Below are 22,676 nucleotides of genomic sequence, written 5' to 3'. Positions count from 1 at the left end.
GTTATGAAAACTTAGGACACTATAGAGGCCTTTCTACTGACTCTGAAAAACACCTAAAGACAGATGCCAACGGTCCCTGCTCATCTGCGTGAACGTGCCTTAGGCATGCTGCAAAGAGACTTCTCACAGCAAGAACTGGCAAATCTGGTGCAGTCCATGAGGAGGATCTGCACTGCAGCACTTAATGCAGCTGGTGGCCACACCAAACACTGACTGTTTTTGACAACCCCTTTGCTCAGGGACACAATATTCAATTTCTGTTAGTCACATGTCTCGGTTGTTGAAACTTGTTATGTTCATATAAATAATTACACATGTTGAGTTTGCTGAAAATAAACACAGTTGACGGTGAGAGGATTTTTCTTTTTTTGTTGAGTTTACGATACTTAGGTGTCGAAACTATATTTATTGCGATTCTCACGATTCTACATACAGTGCATTCGGAAGGTGTTCACCGTTTCACTTTTTCCACATTTTTTTATGTTACAGCCTTATTCTGAAATTGATTAAATAACTTGTTTTCCTCATCAATCTACACACAAAACCCCATCATGACAAAGCAAAAACAGTTTTTTAAATGTTTTTCCGCAAACAGAAATACCTTATTTACATAAGTATTCAGAACCTTTGCTATGAGACGTGAAATTGAGCTCAGATGCATCCTATTTCCATTGATCATCCTTGAGATGTTTCTACAACTTCATTGGAGTCCACCTGTGTTAAATTCAATTGATTGGACATGATTTGGAAAGGCACACAGCTGTCTGCATAAGTTCCCACAGTTGACATCGCATGTCAGAGAAAAACCAAGCCATGAGGTCGAAGGAATTGTCCGTAGAGCTCCGAGACAGGATTATGTCGAGGCACAGAACTCGGGAAGGGTACCAAAAGATTTCTGCAACATTGAAGGTCCCCAAGAACACTGTGGCCTCCACCATTCTTAAATGGAACAAGTTTGGAAACATCAAGACTCTTCCTAGAGCTGGCTGCCCAGCCAAATTGAGCAATCAGGGGAGAAGTGCCTTGGTCAGGGAAGTGACCAAGAACCCAATGGTCACTCTGTCAGAGCTCCAGAGTTCCTCTGTGGAGATGGGAGAACCTTCCAGAAGGACAACCACCTCTGCAGCACTCCAGGCATCAGGCCTTTATGATAAAGTGGCCAGACGGAAGACACATGACAGGCCGCTTGGAGTTTGGCAAAAGGCACCTAAAGGACTCAGACCATGAGAAACAAGATTCTCTGATCTGATGAAACCAAGATTGAACTCTTTGGCCTGAATTTCCAAGGGTCACGTCTGGAGGAAACCTGCACCCTCACTACAGTGAATCATGGTGGTGGGAGCAACATGCTGTGGGGATGTTTTTCAGTGGCAGGGACTGGGAGACTAGTCAGGATCAAGGGAAAGGAGCAAAGTAAAGAGCGATGCTTGATGAAAACCTGCTCCAGAGCACGCAGGACCTCAGACTGGGGGCGAAGGTTCACCTTCCAACTGGACAATGACCCTAAGAACACAGCCAAGACAACACAGGAGTGGCTTTGGGACAAGTCTCAATGTCCTTGAGTGGCCCAGCCAGAGCCCGGACCTGAACCCGATCAAACATCTCTGGAGGGACCTGAAAATAGCTGTGCAGCAACACTCCCCGTCCAACTTGACAGAACTTGAGGATCGCAGAGAAGCTCCCCAAATACTGGTGTGCCAAGCGTGTAGCATCATCCCCAAGAAGACTCTAGGCGCTTCAGCAAAGTACTGAGTAAAGGGTCTGAATACTTATGTAAATATGATCGTATATATATGCACCCCTGACAATTACCATGATTTCCATTTATAAATAATTGGGTGTTTGGATCAGCAATTTCATTTTGATCTATCAAATAACTGATGGACACAGTAATATTTCAGTAGTGAAATGAGGTTTATGGGATTAACAGAAAATGTGCAATATGCATCAAAACAAAATTAGACAGGTGCATAAATTTGGGCACCTCAATTGAAAAATCACATCAATATTTAGTAGAGCCTCCTTTGCTTAAATAACAGCCTCTAGATGCTTCCCATAGCCTCTAATGAGTGTCTGGATTCTGGATGAAGGTATTTTGGACCATTCCTCCTTACAAAACATCTCCAGTTCAGTTAGGTTTGATGGTTGCCGAGCATGGACAGCCCGCTTCAAATCATCCCACAGATTCTCAATGATATTCAGGTCTGGGGACTGGGATGGCCATTCCAGAACATTGTACTTGTTCCTCTGCATAAATGCCCGGGTAGATTTTGAGCAGTGTTTTGGGTCGTTGTCTTGTTGAAATATCCAGCCCAGGCATAACTTCAGCTTTGTGACAGATTCTTCAACATTATTCCCAAGAATCTGCTGACATTGAGTGGAATCCATGCGACCCTCAACATTAACAAGATTCCCAGTACCGGCACTGGCCACACAGCATGATGGAATCCCCACCCAATTCTACTGCGGGTAGCAAGTGTTTTTCTTGGAACGCTGTGCTCTTTTGCCGATAAAGCATAACGTCCCTTGTTATGACCAAATAACTCAATCTTTGTTTCATCAGTACACAGCACCTTATTCCAAAATGAAGCTGGCTTGTCCAGATGTGCGTTTGCATACCTCACGCGACTCGGTGGCGTGTGTGCAGAAAAGGCTTCTTCCGCATCACTCTCCCATACAGCTTCTCCTTGTGCAAAGTGCGCTGAATTGTTGAACGATGCACAGTGACACCATCTGCAGCAAGATGATGTTGTAAGTCTTTGGAGGTGGTCTGTGGGCTGTTTTTGACCGTTCTCACCATCCTTCGCCTCTCCGATATTTTACTTGGCCTGCCACTTCTGGCCTCAACAAGAACTGTGCCTGTGGTCTTCCATTTCCTCACTATGTTCCTCACAGTGGACACTGACAGCTTAAATCTCTGCGGTAGCTTTTTGTACCCTTCCTCTAAACCATAATGTTGAACAATCTTTATTTTCAGGTCATTTGAGAGTTGTTTTGAGGCCCCCATGTTGCCAATCTTCAGAGGAGAGTCAAAGAGAACAACAACTTGGAATTGGCCTTAAATACCTTTTCTCATGATTGGATGCACTTGTCTATGAAGTTCAAGTCTTAATGAGCTCACCAAACCAATTGTGTGTTCCAATTAATCAGTGCTAAGTAGTTACAGGTATTCAAATCAACAGAATGACAAGGGTGCCCACATTTTTGCATAGCCTATTTTTCACATCTGATTTAATTTCATACAACTTAATATTGCTACACTAAAAATCTTTGTCTGGACAATACCCCAGTACTCAGCTTTTATTAGAAAATGAATGGCATGCCACTGTGATCATTTTCTGTGACGACAGAGTAAATTATTATGCAGCCTCAGAGGGGTACCCAAACTTTTTCATACGACTGTATATATACACACACACCCACACACACAGTTGACATCATTTGAGTCAATTGGAGGTGTACCTGTGGATGTATTTCAAGGCCATACCTTCAAACTCATGGGAAAATCAAAAGAAATCAGCCAAGACCTCAGAAAATAAGTCTGGTTCATCCTTGGGAGCCATTTCCAATGAGACGCCTTCTGTTTCCAAGAGATGAATGTACTTTGGTGCAAAAAGTGCAAATCAATTCCAGAACAACAGCAAAGGACCTTGTAAAAATGCTGGAGGAAACAGGTACAAAAGTATTTATATCCACAGTAAAAACGAGTCCTATATCGACATAACCTGAAAGGCCGCTTAGCAAGGAAGAAGCCACTGCTCCAAAACCGCCATAACAAGCCAGACTACGGTTGGCAACTGCACATGGGGACAAAGATCACACATTTTGGAGAAATGGCCTCTGGTCTGATTAAACAAAAAAATGGTACCGTTTGGCCATAATGGCCATCGTTATGTTTCGAGGAAAAAGGGGGGCTTGCAAGCCAAAGAACACCATCCCAACCATGAAGCACGGGGGTGGCAGCATCATGTTGTGGGGGTGCTTTGCTGCAGGAGGGACTGGTGCACTTCACAAAATAGATGGCATCATGAGGATGGAAAATGATGTGGATATATTGAAGCAACATCTCAAGACATCATTCATTCATTAAAAATCCTACAATGTGATTTTCTGGATTTTTTTTCTCATTTTGTCTGTCATAGTTGAAGTGTACCTATGATGAAAATTACAGGCCTCTCTCATCTTTTTAAGTGGGAGAACTTGCACGATTGGTGGCTGACTAAACACTTTTTTGCCCCACTGTGTGTGTGTGTGTGTGTCCTTCTATTTGAATAACTAAACTGTGGCTCTATACAGTGAGCATATTCATTATCTAGACCTAAACCTATTCAACTCAATTAACTTTCATCTCAGGAGAGCTTTTAGAGCCAATACCATACTGAACTAGGTGTGTAAGGATACTGTACATATCTTATAAAGCCAGGAAGGGAATGCATTGTTTCTGGTCACTATAGGACATTGTAGCCGGAGCCATGTCTTTTTCTTTTTTTACAAGTTCGATCATCTTTAATATTGCAGATAGATTGTGGCTTCCAGCGTTTTTTTGTAAATATATTTTCCTTGATTATTTTCTCCTAACCCTAACACTACTCCCCTAATTGGAGTAACTACTTCCAGCGTATACATACTATATACATTTTATGAACACAATGTATTTAACAATAGTTATCTTTTGTTTGTTTTAAATCCCATCCCCACCCATCTCTCAACACCATCCAGTTTCGATTTCTATTTGCCATATATTTTTAAACTGTGCTCTGATGTTTCAAACGTTCTGAACCTCTCTATTCTCATCGTTTCTACAGATTGCAAATTAAAGATATATTATTTTTTGCAAAAAGCATTTTTAGACTATTGATCGATTGACTATGACTTTTAAAAGTCACACAGCAGTTTAAGTTGCAGCGTTAGCTCCATGTAAATGTTGCAATTCCTGCGACCAAAAACAAGCTACATATGGACAATACCAAAACAAAATCTCAGGATTCTGCCTCTCCTCAGTGCCATGGAATTGGTACACTGAATATCTCTTCCCAACTATTTTGAAATCTATATGACACGGCTGTCCATTTTTTGGTCCTTATATGAAACTGGTATACTTCTTTTATTTATCTGCATTTTCTTTAACCAATTTTGGTCTTTAATGCAGGGCCGACAGACAAGTTCCTTACCTTTCCCCCCTTCCACTCGCCTACTTTTGCGGTAATGCTGAAATTAGTTGCTTGCACTTGTCAATGTGTATATTTCAGTTTAACCATCATTTTTGTTTTAATATTTATTCCTTCTTTTCTGGTGGATAAAACAAAGCCATGTCTTACATATACCACTGGTTGGATGTTTGGGGTTGATGGGTTTTGTAGAGTGACACAATAAAGCAGGTTTGAACTTACAAGTCAAAGACCAGGTAGTGAAATCCCTCCTCTGATATGCTGTCATGGAGCCTCACTGTGGAAGAGAGGGGGGGGGGAAGAAAGCAAAAGTCTGATTAGAAATGATGCCTCTCAGACGGACCCATTCAGTTATTCAGACAGCTAGCGTGTCAGTGTGTGTAGTCTGATGCTTGTCCATGCCTGGGTGTGTGTGTGTGCCCGGCAGGCAGAGAAAGAAGAAAAGTCAGGGAGGAAGAGAGAAACTCATCCATTACACAAATTACCCTGAAACGCCCCTGATCCTGCCAGACCTCACTATATTCAATCCATAATAGACCTCAGACAAACTTCCCATTCATCTCACTGAGACAGACCCAGACAGTAGTACAAACAATGCAATACAGCAGCCTCGCTTTTAAAATCTACACATCCAAATCTTCCGCATGGAATATTAAATGTGATTGTTCATTCCACGTGTCAGGAGATGTCTTGCTGATGCATTGCCACAATAAACCTTTATGTTGCCCGTGTTTACAACATGGACTTTAATCAATTATGAACGCTTAATCACACATAAATATTTACATTTAACATTTAAGTCATTTAGCAGACGCTCTTATCCATAATGTACAAAAGGTTTCTATAAGACTGACAGACAATACAGTACACGCTAGTACACGCTATACATGTTTCCTGTTGATGTCACGACTTCCGCCGAAGTCGGCTCCTCTACCTTGTTCGGGCGGCGTTCGCGATCTGACGTCACCGGCTTTCTAGCCATCGCCGCTCCATTTTTTCATATTTCCATTTGTTTGGTCTTGTTCCATACACACCTGGTTTTCATTCCCTAATCACACTGCATGTATTTAGTCCTCTGTTCCCCTCCATGTCTTTGTGTGAAATTGTTTTATGTTATGTGGGTATTGTCACGCGCCAGACTTTTGTTTCTTGTTTTTATGTGCTTTCGTTTTGGACCGGAATAAAAGTGCGCCTGTTAACTACACTCTGCTCTCCTGCACCTGATTTCGCCTCCCGTATACACCCAGCAAACTTTATTCAGAGCGGTTTTCCTCATCAGACCTCAGACCCTTTGTATCTGAATGCTAAGGGGGAGTAAAGGAGAGAGGAAAAGAGTAAGAGAAAATAGCCAGCACAAAAGGGTGAGAAAAGAGTGCAAAATCAATTGAGAGAGAGCGAGAAAGACAAGAGAAATGCCCTCTTTCTCTAAGAACCCACTCGTGTCTTCATTAGTTCTATTCCTGACTGACATTTCTATTGTCATGGCGACCTTAAGGAGCGGGATGGCTCTGCCGGTCGGATATAGATGCCAACGAGGCGGAACGTTAACGAGGCGATCACTGCGTGCACCAATCAGAGAATGAAACAGACGGATGACCTCGAAGAAGAAAGGGGGATGGACCTCCTAGAAATACTGTAGAAATACAGAAACTGGGTCTTCTTTCATTTGAATCAATTGGGGTATTATCACTATAGCTAAGTCCTTAAATGATGTGTAACTCTGTGTCGCACTGCTTTGCTTGATCTTGACCAGGTAGCAGTTGTAAATGAGAACTTGTTCTCAACTAGCCTACCCAGTTAAATAAAGGTGAAATAAAAATAAAAAAAAAATGTTAAAATGGGGTAGAGGTTGAGACATCACCCTAAGAGGATAGAGCCTGAAACCTGAGATAATTGAGGTACATGGTTTGATGGCATAATAATTAGGCAGGATAGTATCCATCCTGCTAGGCATTTGTGTTGTCCCGTAATCCACATTAAGGGAACATAAAAAGAGCCCGGGATCCCATTGAGACTGAGGCTTCATGGAGGCTGTTCTTCTCCCAGAACATTAAATCATGCCATCAGAAGCAGCCTCAGATTACACAACAACAGCTCCAGGGCCAATAGACAAAAGGCAATCCAAAACCCCCCTCTTCCTGCCAATTTTCCCTCGCACGCATTTTAGCACTAAGTTGTCTTACCAACAACAGACAAACAAAATACCCCCTCCCCCCCTATCATCCACTCGTTCTTCCACCCCCTCAACATCGTTTTTAGCAAAAAAGAAAAGAAGAAAAAAAAAACACCCAGTGTGGTCACGTTGCTAGTGAAGTCTTAATTGGCCTCCGTGGGTCCCTTGGCAGCCTGCATGGGGGGGGGCTGGGGGGATGTGGGCTGGGGAAGCCGCACAGATGGGGTGTCTGCACAAACTATCAAGAGACGACACATGGGAAGACTTAACCAGTATTTACTCAGTATTTGAAATGGCTGTGTGTCATCGAGTTTGTTAGCTTTCAAAATGAGAATGGTCTCAAGGAAGTAAGGGCATGTGTGTGTGTGGCGGTGGGGTGACTTCCTCTGATGCGTGTGAGATCCTGGGGACATACGTACAGTAGCATTTTATTTTTATTTTTTTACAGGAAAACAGCAGCTCCATTCTCACTGTCCTTTTTTAGCCATGGAGGTTGGGAACAAACTACCCTGGCACGGTGGGCTGGCCAGGACTGAGACAGATGGTCAATGTGTGTGTGTGTGTGTGTGTGTGTGTGTGTGTGTGTGTGTGTGTGTGTGTGTGTGTGTGTGTGTGTGTGTGTGTGTGTGTGTGTGTGTGGACAGTACACAGGCAATTATGACACAAGTGTGATTGGTCTTACTTAGGGTTCATCTTTGGTAATAACAGGTCATTTATGGCAATCTATGGTAACTTTGGTCATTTATACTTCAATAAAAATAAATACTCGTATATAGATTTTGTTTTATCTGTGTCCATATTGTTCCTGAGTTTCTAGTGGATATATCATATGGTTCAACAGCAAGTAGTAGAATTCATTTAAAAACCATCAAATCAACAATGACATTTTCAATTAAAGGTAGACTCGACAACATTTATTTGTGTAGACCTTCCTTGTGAAATGCCTACTTATACAAGCCCTTAACCAACAGTCCAGTTCAAGAAAGAGATAAGAAAATATTTACCAAATTAAGTCAAAAATAATCAAAAGTAACACAATAAAATAACAATAACAAGGCTATATACAGGGGGTACCGGTACCGAGTCAGTGTGCGGGGTACAGGTTAGTCAAGGTCATTTGTATATGTGGAGTGACTACACATAGATAATAAACAGTGAGTAGCAGCAGTGTACAAAACAAATTTGGTTAATACATAACACATTTGATTAATTGTTCAGCAGTCTTATGGCTTGGGGGTAGAAGCTGTTAAGCTGTTAAGAAGCCTTTTGCTCCTAGACTTGGCGCACTGGTACTGCTTGCCGTGCGGTAGCAGAGAAAACAGTCTATCAATTGGGTGACTGGATTCTCTGACAATTTTATGGGCTTTCCTCTGACACCGCCTAGTCTAGAGGTCCGGGATGGCAGGAAGCTTGGCCCCAGTGATGTACTGGGCCATACGCACTACCCTCTTGTTAGGGTCAACATTTCAGAGTACAAACTCAAGGGACACTAGTGAAGCTTAACCAAGTTTACTTCTTCCCAAATGGTCGATACAGCTGTGATTCAGACACAGACACGGTTTCCCCCATGGTAGTATTCATACCCCGCCTTGGGTGGAGTCTCCTCCTTATCTCTAAACATTGCATCATTATTGCTGGGCCGGGAGCTGAATGGGCCCGAAACGGTTCCTCCCCTTATCAGTACTGCCACATGTGACCATTTTCACTGCACTCAGCTCCTCCCAAGCTTCATTATGGCTCCACCCCTCATGTCTCTTTTAAAACGAATGATTAATAATAGATAAAGCTCAGAAATCCAAACCCATCACTCTGTAGCGCCTTACGGTCAGATGCCGAGCAGTTGCCATGCAAGGCGGTGATGCAAGAGGTCGGGATGCTCTCGATGCATTCCTAAAGTAAACCATTATGGTGGGACAATTTCCGCAACAACTAAGAGAGTTGAAGCGCGAGGCTCAACTTCTCCGCTGTTATGTTGCCCTGGCTGGCCATGCTGTAAAATGTGTGACGTGAACCCGTGCACATGCGCAGACACGGTGTGTGAGTGAAGTCTTGCATCTCACTCATCTCAATATCGGTGGTGCTGCTCGTGTTTAACATGCTGAAACCGTCATTTTAAACCCCAGTAGCATTAACTTAGTGGATGGTTTATATTAAGGATAATGTTTTTACAACTTGGTCATTCAATTTGATTATTTGTATATATTTTACATGCGATAATGCCACAAAGAGCCCCAGAAATAATTACAGGGTCCAGAGAATCCGAAGTACCCAAAAGGGCCACTAGATATGTCGTGATAAATTACATAAAAATGACATACATTGAAAGTTAACCAAAGTCTAGTAGTTTACTGGTAAACTTAGAAAGTCTTACTGCTGCCAGTGAAGGGTCAGCTAGCACATTGTCCAGAAAGAGGAGAGGGAAGAAGTTAGAGGGAATAGGGCATTGAAGGTATAAGTCTTGTACAGCATGGGACTCACCGATATTGGGGTGCTTGAGCAGGCGACAAATCCTGGCCTCTCGCTCCAGCTTCTGGTGATCTATAGGAGAGAGACAAAACAAAAGCCATGAGTCTTGGGAGGCACACATCTTCACCTCAAGGGCCCGTGGCATTCCCTCGCCTTGTGGTTAGGGTGAGTAAGTGTCATCTTTTCTCCCGTTTTCACATTCCTGTGACCACATAAAAAGACATTCCCTGTTACTTCCACGTTCCATTCCCTTCTCAGTACGAGAGCAGTGTCAACACATTCACAACATGATCAAATATCCAGAATCAATGAGCTACAGTTGATGCCTGGTTATTACTACTACAATGGAGTCACTTAAAGTTTCCTCTTTGGTGAACCAGAAATATAGACTGATCTTGTTTACATAAGGTGTCTCATCACGCTGCCAACAAGATATCAGCTCACTGCAACACGTGTGACAGCGGGCTTTGAGCAGCCCTAACACTAAGATGTGTTTATTATTTGTGACGTGAGATAATTGACATGTCAATATCACGTGCAACTAATTTCAACACAATTATTGAATCCAAGTCCCGTCCAACTGAGTCCAACGAACTAGTAGGGTAGGGGACATTCATTTATTAAAGTCACTACGAGTAAGTATTTGAGAACCACTTAAAACAGTTTAAAATTCACCCAGGTTATTCATTGTACAGCAAACGTCACAGTGAAGCAGACCTCCAATTCCTCCAGGTTCCGCTTTCATCTTTCAAGAGGCCGACCGCCGCAACCACCGAATTATTTATTGTTAATAAATTCAGCCGACAGAACCAGGAAATGAACTAAATTCATTTTCACAGAGTTTAATGTGGCGTGTCCTTCATAGATAAATCAAGATGTTGGACGGAAAAAAAGATGAGAAAATATCCACCTGGTAGCTCAAACCAAGAGGAGAGCTAATTCTGAATTCAACTGAAGAGAGCTGCGCTGAAGGACCCCAGTTTGTAGAATTAAAATGGCGGACGTGTTAAACATACAATACATTACCAAACATATAATTCCAAAATCATGGGCATAAATATGGAGTTGGTCCCCGAATATCTGCTCGAACAGCTTCCACTCTTCTCAGAAGGCTTTCCACTAAATGTTGGAACATTGCTGCAGAGACTTTCTTCCATTCAGCCACAATAGCATTAGATGTTGGGTGATTAGGCCTGGCTCGCAGTCGACGTTCCAATTCATCCCAAAGGTGTTCGATGGGGTTGAGGTCAGGGCTCTGTGCAGGCCAGTTAAGTTCTTCCACACCGATCTCGACAAAGCATATCTGTATGGATCTCACTTTGTGCACCATGGCATTGTCATGCTGGAACAGGAAAGGGCCTGTTGGATTCTAGCTTGAAATGTACTTATTCATGTTACCATACTAGAACTTATTAATTACTTAACATGTATAAGGAATGTAGGGGTCAAGGGAGGGTAAAGATGAACTAGGTGTGTGGAAAGTTACTGAGTGGGAAAAGGGACAGAGAAGAACATTCCTATTCTATTCATATACAGCTGAAGACGGAAGTTTACACACACCTGAGCCAAATATATTTAAACTCAGTTTTCACAATTCCTGACATTTAATCCTAGTAAGAAAATCCCTTTCTTAGGTCAGTTAGGATCACCACTTTATTTTAAGAACGTAAAATGTCAGAAAAAGAGTAGAGAATGATTTATTTAAGTTTTTATTTATTTCTTCACATTCTCAGTGGGTCAGAAGTTCACATGCACTCAATTAGTATTTGGTAGCATTGCCTTTAAATTGTGTAACCTGGGTCAAATGTTTCTGGGCAGCCTTCCACAAGCTTCCCACAATAAATTGGGTGAATTTTGGCCCAATCCTCCTGACAGAGCTGGTGTAACTGAGTCATGTTTGTAGGCCTCCTTGCTTGCACACGCTTTTTCAGTTCTGCCCACACATTTTCTTTAGGATTGAGGTCAGGGCTTTGTGACGGCCACTCCAATACCTTGACTTTGTTGTCCTTCAGCCATATTGCCACAACTTTTGAACTATACTTGGGGTCATTTTCCATTTGGAAGACCCATTTGCGACCAAGCTTTAACTTCCTGACTGATGTCTTGAGATGTTGCTTCAATATATCCACATAATGTTTCTTCCTCATGATGCCATCTATTTTGTGAAGTGCACCAGTCCCTCCTGCAGCAAAGCACTCCCACAACATGCTGCTGTCACCCCTGTGCTTCACAGTTGGGATGGTGTTCTTCGGCTTGCAAGCCTCCCACTTTTTCCTCCAAACATAACGATGGTCATTATGGACAAACAGTTCCATTTTTGTTTCATCAGACCAGAGGCCATTTCCCGAAAAAGTACAATCTTTGTCCAATGTGCATTTGCAAACTGTAGTCTGGCTTTTTTATGGCGGTTTTGGAGCAGTGGCTTCTTCATTACTCAGGGGCCTTTCAGGTTATGTCGATATAGGACTGTGGATATAGATACTTTAGTACCTGTTTTCTCCAGCATCTTCACAAGGTCCTTTGCTGTTGTTCTGGGATTGATTTGCACTTTTCACACCAAAGTACGTTCATCTCTAGGAGACAGAACGTGTACCATTGTTTGTACAGATGAACATGGTACCTTCAGGCTTTTGGTAATTGCTCCCAAGGATGAACCAGACTTGTGGAGGTCTACTATTTTGGCTGATTTCTTTTGATTTTCCCATGATGTCAAGCAAAGAGGCACTGAGTTTGAAGGTCGGCCTTGAAATACATCCATGGGTACACCTCCAATTGACTCAAATTATGTCAACTAGCCTATCACAAGCTTCCAAAGCCATGACATCTTTTTCTGGAATTTCTCAAGATCGTTAAAAAGGCACAGTCAACTTAGTGTATGTAAACTTCTGACCCACTGGAATTGTGATACAGTGAATTATGAGTCAAATAATCAGTCTGTAAACAATTGTTGGAAAAAATCACTTGTGTCATGCACAAAGTAGATGTCCTAACCGACTTGCCAAAACTATAGTTTGTTAACAAGAAATTTGTGGAGTGGTTGAAAAACGAGTTTTAATGACTCCAACCTAATTGTATGTAAACTTCCGACTTCAACTGTATGTTATCATGAATGTTCCTAAAGAGGGAGGCAAAGAGGCAACAGCCTAGTTTCAGTTATTGATAAGGCAGACCAGTTGCTGAGGAAGCAGGACAATGAGGGTTGAGGAACTCAACTCGAGATAAGGTCAACAGATGGGGAGAAGACACTGTTGGGAGGAGGGGCCACAGGGGCCCAACCCAAAGGCCATCTGATTATAGTCCTCTCTCTCACACACACACACACCCATGAGGGTCCTAGACTTAGGCATGGCCATGACAATACCAGAAAGAGGAACCTACTGTGTTTCTGCCTAACAGAGAAGGACTGTTAGGAGATGACTCCACCTAATTGGGGGGTAAAAAAATGCTTGTGTGACTTGCATGTTGTCTTTGCAGCTGTATGGCCCAGTGGTTGAATAAACTTGGTTTGGGCTTCCTGTAGTCGTCCATTTGTTTTTACTCTGTTTGTTCAGAACCTAAAACTCCACAAAGTCGGATGCACAGAATCGTCTTGAATGCCATTGAATGCTGTAGCATGAAGATTTACTTTCATTGGAACTAAGGGGACTAGTCCAAACCATGAAAAACAGCCCCAGACCATTATTCCTCCTCCACCAAATGTTACAGTTGGCACTAATAATATAATAATAATATATGCCATTTAGCTGACGCTTTTATCCAAAGCGACTTACAGTCATGTGTGCATACATTTTTTTTTAACGTATGGGTGGTCCCGGGAATCGAACCCACTACCCTGGCGTTACAAGCGCCATGCTCTACCAACTGAGCCACAGAAGGACCACTATGCATAGGGGTAGGTAATGTTCTCCTGGCATCCGCCCCACTCAGATTCCTCCGTTGGACTGCTAGATGGTGAAGCGTGATTCATCACTTCAGAGAACGCGGTTCCACTGCTCCAGAGTCCAATGGCGGAAAGCTTCACACCACTCTTTCCGACGCTTGGCATTGCGTATGGTGATCTTAGGCTTGTGTGCAGCTGCTCGGCCATGAAAACCCATTTCATGAAGGTCTCGAAGAATAGTTCTTGGGCTGACGTTGCTTCCAGAGGCAGTTTGGAACTCAGTAGTGAGTGTTGCAACCGAGGACAGATTATTTTTTTGCACGCTTCAGCACTCGCCGGTCCCGTTCTGCGAGCTTGTGGGGCTTCCTACTTCTCGGCTGAGCCGTTGTTGCTTCTAGATGTTTCCACTTCACAATAACAACACTTATAGTTGACCGGGGCACCTCTAACAGGGCAGAAATTTGACAAACTGACTTGTTGGAAAGGTGGCATGCCATGACGGTGCCACATCGAAAGTCACTGAGCTCTTCAGTAAGGCCATTCTACTGCCAATGTTTGTCTATGGAGATTGCATGGCTGTGTGATCAATTTTATACACCCGACAGCAACGGGTGTTGCTGAAATAGCCGAATCCACATACTTTTGCATATATAGTGTATTAATGTTTGAGGAAAAACTTTGGCATAACACATTCACCTTGGCTTCTCTGTGTGAGCCCGAGGTCGACGGCAGAGTGACAGGGACAAAAGGTGTAGGAAAGCGCAGGTGGTTCAAAAATAAATAAAAATGTCAGGGTACTTCTCGAATTAACTCGAATTGAAATGACTCCAACCCTGCATGTAAGCCACTGTCAACCATGATGTGTAGGGAGTTGAAGAGGCCCTTTCTTGCTGTGACATTTGAAATGTATGCCGAAGGTAAATAGAGTAGTGGTTTATGTACAGGTTACATGTCTTGTGAAAGGTGCATGCATGGGGAACTCCATAGGCAGCGCCATAGGCAATTATATCGGAGGGTAGTCCACTTCCGTCTTTCACCTGCAGAGGAAGCTCAATGGCTCAGCACTGGTGCATGCCAGGCAGGTAATTGAGGGAGTGTGTGTAACTGGGTCAATTAACAAATCCTCATCAATCCAATTGGTTAATGCCAGAGCAATGCTACCCATATGTCAGGGAATCTGTGAGTGTGTATGTCTTGTGCATGCCTCCTCCGTGTGCCTCCGTGTGCCTCCTCCGTGTGCCTCCGTGTGCCTCCTCCGTGTGTCTCATTTGAGCCATATTCGACAATGCCTGTTTCCTTGAAGGATTTCTCTAGAGATAACACAATATATTTAACACCATTTGTCCATCTCTAATCCACCGTCTTTGATCAAACCTGAAATTCACAGGGCTCTGATACTTTCTCATCCAATCGGATTCCAAAACATCCTAATCCCAGAAGAAGAAAAAAAAAATCAGGTGCCATTTCCTAACATCCACATCTCCAATCAGACTTGCTTTTACAGGCCTGTAAAACCGGTGCTCCTCCAAATCAGATGTGCACGGTTCTAAACCCCGCTACTCGTGCTAGATGTGATCAGGGAGCGTCACTAAAGATCCCTCCAATCACGTCTTGTTTTACAAACGTCTAATCCCAATCACACCTATCCGATGTGCTTTTACAAGGCGGTAATCCCGGTCGCCAGGCTGACTTTGGCTGGCTCCCATTGTCCCACGTTGCCGAATCTGTGACATAACAGGATTTAGAGTGCTGCTCACCTCCAGTAGCTCAACCATCCAAGTTTTCATTCTCACTATCCTTGATTTAATTCTATATGGCTTTAGTCAATTGCTCTGATGTAAAGGATAATGGATTTCAATGAGGAGTTACGGTACCCAATTTACATTTACAACCTTTTAATGACATGGGGATTAAAATGGGTCTAGACAGAAAGACCATGTAAACATCCATATTTTCTTCACAAACATACGCAAAAACATGATTTTCAAGATCACTACAGTTCACCAATCCAATTTCTATAAACGACCATGTAAATAAGAGGATCCAATTGGTCTGAATCACCATAAAATCGTGACACGCAGAGTATGAATAGCCATCATTCTCTCACTAACGACTCGAAGCGGTGTGATTTTAAACATTAGCAGCCCAACTAAAACAGTGTTGTGTGATTCACCCTGGAGCTGACCTATTTAGCGTCAGTCATCCCCAGATGAGCAGAGAGAGAGGAGAGAGAGAGAGAGAGAGAGAGAGAGAGAGAGAGAGAGAGAGAGAGAGAGAGAGAGAGAGAGAGAGAGAGAGCTGTGTGATTCACCCTGGAGCTGACCTATTTAGCGTCAGTCATCCCTATTTAGTGTCAGGTTTCTTCTCTGATTGGATGCGAGGAAGTGTGTGGTTGACACTTCCTCGCCTCTTTCCCCGTTCCTCCGGGAGACCTTACTTTACACCGTCTCATCCTTGGCAGCACGGCCAGACTGATTTAAAATATAGAGCCAATTATTTTCCCGAAGAAAAAGAAAAGAACAAAACAGCTCTACTTTAAAAGCGAGAGAGCAAACAAACGACGGAGAGAAAGCTTCTTAAAAGAGGGAACGAGTGCAAGCCCCCCTGAAAGCAGCAGAGGTAGTCCGTCATTAAAAAAAAGGGCCCTTTCAAATGCAGACTGGTCCATTCAAATAAATGGTGCGCCGTTTATCGCGAGAAGAAATTGTGTTTTTACAACACTTTGCAAGAGAAACTGATAAGCCTGAATCAGTTGCCACTGAAAATAAGCCCCATTACAACACTTTTATAAAACCGATAACGCAGCAGGGAAGTATGTAAATGAAGACCCATGGTGCGCGTGCGACACACACACAGATACAAATGAAGACCCATGGTGCGCGCGCACACACACATACACAGATACAAATGAAGACCCATGGCGCACACACACACAAACACTGGCAGATACAAATGAAGACCCATGGCGCGCGCACACACACACACACACACACACACACACACACACACACACACACACACACACACACACACACACACACACACACACACACACTGGCAGATACAAATGAAGACCCATGGCGCGCACACACACACACACAAACACTGGCAGATACAAATGAAGACCGGCATTTCCCTTTACCATCCCTATCCCCCTAAAGACCAGAGGCTCGCCCCAGATAGATGGGCACACCTGGGTACCCCCGGGCCTCATGAATACGGTAAAGATGACTCCGCCGCACTAACCTACTCCGGGTGTGAATGAACCTTTCTATGACAATGTGCTGCTCAGCAGCCCAAGACCCTGTGTTGCAGATCCATCCGCATAATCTTTTTTATCAGATGAGCAGTGAGAGAGAGAGAGAGAGTGTTGCCAGGCCTGAGAAACGGGGGCAGGCAGCAGCTATTTTCACTGCAATCAAACCCCTCCCTCTGTCACTAACTTGACGGAAATCATAGCACATCTGGTGCCGCTGACTCCCTCAGGTCCAGTCGATTCTCAGTCCCCAATGCCTTGAAGAGGCCAATTCATCGGTTTCTTTCTTCTCTGATTGGATGCGAGGAAGTGTGTGGTTGACACTTCCTCGCCTCTTTCCCCGTTCCTCCGGGAGACCTTACTTTACACCGTCTCATCCTTGGCAGCACGGCCAGACTGATTTAAAATATAGAGCCAATTATTTTCCCGAAGAAAAAGAAAAGAACAAAACAGCTCTACTTTAAAAGCGAGAGAGCAAACAAACGACGGAGAGAAAGCTTCTTAAGAGGGAACGAGTGCAAGAAAACTTTCAAAAACAAATGCCCCCTGAAAGCAGCAGAGGTAGTCCGTCATTAAAAAAAATGGGCCCTTTCAAATGCAGACTGGTCCATTCAAATAAATGTCGGCCCGGTTCAGTATTCAGTCCACACTCCGGAAGTGCATCTCAGTAAGGAATCGACGGGCAAAGATCCAGACACCAAACACCAATCTTGTATCTGCTCCAAACAGCCAGCAGGCAGGCACGTGTATACACACACACCTGCCTAAACACACTGAACGCCCACACACACACACACTGAACGCGCACACACACACACTGAATGCCCACACACACACACACTAGATGTGGCTAAAGCCCCAATCCATTCTCCTAAAGAGGATCTTACTCTCTTATCTTGAGCCCAGGCCCACACCGTCGCATCGATACAAACCACACAATGGCCAGAGCAGCAGACCAACGTTAACAAAGGCCACACTACACACGAGCAGTGCTGGCTGAAATATGGGAGAGGTGGCAATATGCCACAATATGACTCGCTGCTCCTCTTGGCTCTGTTGCCAAGGCAGCGAAAAGAAAGTGTCGCAAAGGGTAGGCCTTAAGCCTCGGCCGCCACTTCCACCTGCAATGTGTCAGATCACAGGATCACAGGTAGTAATCCTCCGTCTATTGACGCAGCCGTGTGTCAATCTAAGTAACATTAAAAAAAAGACCCATCAAAATCCATCAGTTTAAGCTAGAGATATCAGTCTCAATCCACTGCATCCACATATGCTGGCCTTCCAAGTCTGCAGTGGAAGGTGACCGAGCTACAGCTGTGTTTGTCATACCACGAGACATCCCAAAAAACTCTGGTAAAAACATCCGTCTCGTCTGAACGGTTTGGCCTGGAAAGGGGAGATTCTCACGAACACGGTGGAGTTCTCCATTTTGCTCTACGACCCCCACAAGTTTCAAGGGACTCGTCTGAAGTCGGTAATGCTAATGTGCCAACTTCTGCTGTAGTGTCTGAACCGTTTGAGCTACGAACTAATATGACACCACTATGGAAAGGGAAACTCATGAGCACGATGGTGTCCTCCGTTTTGTTCTAAGACCCGCACAAGTGTCACAGGACTAGTCTGAATGTAAGCCATACAAACGAATGGAAGAATGGAAGTAGTTTTGTGCCAACAAAAACAAGTGGTTAAAAGTATGTGGGCACTCCTTAATATGTTGCTATCTCAGCCAAACCTGTTGCTAACAGGTGTATAAAATCGAGCACACCGCCATGCAATCTCCATAGACAAACATTGACAGTAGAATGGCCTTAATGAAGAGCTCAGTGAGTTTCAATGTGGCAACGCCATGCCACCTTTCCAACAAGTCAGTTCGTGAACTTTCTGCCCTTCTAGAGCTGCCCGGTCAACTGTAAGTGCTGTTATTGTGACGTGGAAATGTCTAGGAATTACAATGGCTCAGCCGCGAAGTGTTAGGCCACAGAAGCTCACAGAACGGGACACCCAAGTGCTGTCCTCGGTTGCAACACTCACTACCAAGTTCCAAACTGCCTCTGGAAGCAACGTCAGCACATGAACTGTTCGTCGGGAGCTTCATGAAATGGGGTTCCATGGCTGAGCAGCCAAGTGTTGGCTGGGGTGGTGTAAAGCTCCCACCATTGGACTCTGTGTTTTTACACTGCTCCAATCTCCGGACTGACAAGTTACGCTTTACCATCTGGCAGTCCGACGGATGAATCTGGGTTTGGCGGATGCCAGGAGAACACTACCCTCTCCAATGCATAGTGCCAACTGTAAAGTTTGGTGGAGGAGGAATAATGGTTTGGGCTTGGCCCCTTAGTTCCAGTGAAGGAAGATCTTAAAGCTACAGCACATTCTATATGATTCTGTGCTTCCATCTTTGTGGCAACAGTTTGAGGAAGGCCCTTTGCTGTTCAGCATGACAATGTCCCCGTGCACAAAGCGAGGTCCAGACAGAAATGGTTTGTCGAGATTGGTGTGGAAGTACTTGACTGGCCTCCACAGAGCCCTGACCTCAACCCCGTCAAACACCTTTGGGATGAATTGGAACGCAGACCGTGAGCCAGGCCTAATCTCCTAACATAAGTTCCCGACCTCACTAATGCTTGTGGCTGAATGGAAGCAAGTCCCCGCAGCAATGTTCCAACATCTAGAGGAAATCCTTCCCAGAATAGTGGAGGCTGTTATAGCAGCAAAAGGGTGGACCAATTCCATATTAATGCTCATGGTTTTGGAAATTAGAGATGTTTGACGAGCAGGCCATAGAGCGTATGTATCCAAAAATATATTTCCTGATCTTTCTTATATCTCTTAGATATGTTTTTTTGCCATTTGTGACTGTTCGTTGGATGCGTTTCTATGGGCTATAGTAAAAAAGACCAAATATTTTATCAAATAGTATTTACTTTTTTGGATAGCTAACATGGTCCTAAACTTTTAAATCAAATAGCTAAATGATCCATGGCATGACCATCTTAAAACAAGCCAAAGCATGATGTAAAGGTGGAGACAGAGAGAAAGAGAGAAGAGGGAAGGAGAACCAGAACAGGTGTGAGAGAGTGACACACAGACTGGAACGAGACAAATGACTGACAGAGGTGGAAAAGAAAAAGACAGTGGAGAGGGATGTGAGGGAAAGAGGGAGTCTGTCCATCTGTTGCTTCCAGTTGATCAGCGACAGAACATGTTATAAATAGATAAAGAAATATCGGAATAGACCAATTAAACAGAGAAAGAGGCAGAGTGAGCGAGAGAGGTACGGGCCGGAGAGAGAGCGAGGCAGAGAGATGAAGAGAGAGGCAGCCTCAGCAGGACTTCAGAATAGCTGTGGTAGGAATAGAGACGTGGGCGGCAGTGTATAATGGAGATAAGATATTAAAATAACCCACATCAGAAATCATAGCACAAATGAGGGGTAAAAACTATAATATAAGTTTTGGAGCAAAAAAACTGCATACCTAGTACACAGAGTTAACTCCACTAGAGTCAATTTATCTTAACCCTCAAAGCGATAGTGTTGATAACTGAAGAGTAAACAGAGTTAGAGAGTTAAAACTATGGAGTATGCACAGATGTGGGAGGGGCATCATTGTCATATTTGTCATTTGCTTTTTATAATAGTTTGTTTCAATATCTGTTGTTTTTAGTGCCCCCTTGTGTGCTATGCCGGTAATACCGTAAATCCCAGGGTGAAAATCTGGATAGCGCCCGAGACTATTGCAAACCACAGCAAGAAATATGTAAATGAGATTTATACACCCTTACACCTCAAATGGGACCATTTAAATTAGTGTTGTGTTTGACTCCTTAGGAGTTGAATTGGGATTACATTGTGAGTAAACATTATAGGCCAATCACATTTCCATAAACAAATCTTCGTTAAATCTTCGCTACTACATGATACAAATCTTAGCTACTACATGATACTGAAAATGTTCCTATAACCATCATGAAGTTGCTACAACCTAGACTATGAATGATAGTTTATAACAGGTCGAGAGAAAATTTTAGTAAGGTGACAGTACCGCCTTGCACACTCTTGTCTACATCTAACAAGATTTTCTATTGGACAAATTCAGGTATGTTTATCCCTATTTGGTTCAGTTTAAGAATGGTTTTTCAACAGAATCGGCAGAATGAATACACCCCTGATCACATGCAAACACAGTTCACTTTCATAGCAGCCACATAAAAACAGCATGATCACTTAGCTCATTGCATAATTCCTTCTCACATCTACGCACTCTCCTCCTCTCACCTTTTCCCTTCGCTTGTGGACTTCAGTGCACAACACATCAGCTGTCTGTGACCAGACAAAAAAAACTTTCCAAGCCAAACCTTCATATCATAACCGCTACACACATCCTACATCGGTCCCCAAATTAGCTAACGCCATAGTCCACATAGCTACTAGATCTAACGCGCCAGTAAACCCACTACAAGCATGCAGTAGTGTACCCGTCAGCAAGTAGTCCTCTGGCTACATCATGGTGCTACCCTACAGAGTGCTGCTGAGGCTACTGTAGACCATTGCAAAACAGTGTGTTTTAAATCAATCATTTGGTGACGTGAATATATTTAGTAGTTGTATCTACAATTTCACTACTGTTATGAAATTCACTGAGGATGGTCCTCCCCTGAGGAGCCTACACTGGCTGTACTGTACAGTAGTAGCCATCTATGGCCGCTGTATCCTCATCAACATTACGGTAGAAGAGTACTTGGATGGCTTAGTGTGTGAGTCACAGCTGGAGGGGCTGTGTGTGAAAACAGTTTGACACCTCACCTTAGTGAGCACAGCAGCACACTTGTGGTTTGGGTCCAGCAAGGAGGCGAACTAGCCACAAGGCTGCTGGGTGTCTCGCCACTGAATGATGTGAACATGCTGCTTTCTGAACATCATGCACCAACGACAACACCCCTTTGCAGGGCCTTGATCATGAAAACTGAATGATTTATCTAAATGACTAGTGACGGCACACATTACATGGACTGGAAATCAGACACATGGGCCTGCATTAGATATGTGCTAGATAATAGGGGAAAGGGAAAAACCTAGTCAGTTGTACAACAATGCATTCAACCGAATTTTGTCTGAATTAGCGCTCGGATAAGCACGAGATTGAACTTCCCTCAACTTTCTAAAGCTTTCCCCTTTAGTTAACAGTATTAACGTTTCGCTCTACTGTGGGAATTGTAATATACCGAAACAAAACAAACTATGCAAGCATTAGTATGCAAAAATATCTCTGCAAGAGATTCTTGTAGGCAGAGCGCATTGGAGTAGGATTTTATTGCATTTGACAGGCACAACTCAGGCCTGTACTCTACACAGACCGGTGTGTGTTAACCAATCAGAGCTGCAGTACACCAGTGCCATATATGGATCTGTGCCATTCACTTTGAACTGGATTGTGTTTAGGCAACAGGATGAGTGGTCTTGAGTAGATGCGTTTGTTATAACATCAAAGTGAGAGCTGCACACTTGTTCATATTCTTTGCTGGTTAGTGAGTTATTAGCCCAGTTACTTCTAGTTAACAATGGGGGGAGTGGTTGAAATGTGTGCATTTCTAGGCTTCTTTGAAAAGCCAGTCAGGTAAAGACCTGTTTTATGTCTTAAAGGGGCAGTGTTGTATGTTGAGACGGTCTTGAATAAGCTAAGTAGCCAATAGGCAGAGCGTAGCATCATTTGTCTGATTCTTCTCTGTAATAAC

General features: G+C 43.5%; 1 protein-coding gene across 12 annotated transcripts in view; it reads right to left on the bottom strand.

Annotated features, from left to right (window-relative positions):
• The window catches only part of LOC118368637 (calcium/calmodulin-dependent protein kinase type II delta chain), a 112,405-nt gene that overhangs the window by 42,576 nt on the left and 47,153 nt on the right, over nt 1-22,676 (bottom strand). For all 12 annotated transcript variants that reach the window (XM_052495768.1, XM_052495770.1, XM_035752903.2 and 9 more), the window contains exons 3-4: nt 9,820-9,879; nt 5,391-5,445 (exon numbers count right to left, since the gene is read on the bottom strand). In XM_052495768.1, the coding sequence (XP_052351728.1) occupies nt 5,391-5,445; nt 9,820-9,879 (115 nt within the window). The remainder of the gene's footprint in view (nt 1-5,390; nt 5,446-9,819; nt 9,880-22,676) is intronic.

Source organism: Oncorhynchus keta, chromosome 35 (genome assembly GCF_023373465.1).
Source record: "Oncorhynchus keta strain PuntledgeMale-10-30-2019 chromosome 35, Oket_V2, whole genome shotgun sequence".
Lineage (NCBI taxonomy): Eukaryota > Metazoa > Chordata > Actinopteri > Salmoniformes > Salmonidae > Oncorhynchus > Oncorhynchus keta.
The sequence above is the reverse complement of the archived record's forward strand: the minus strand, read 5'-3'. Positions and strand labels throughout refer to the sequence as shown.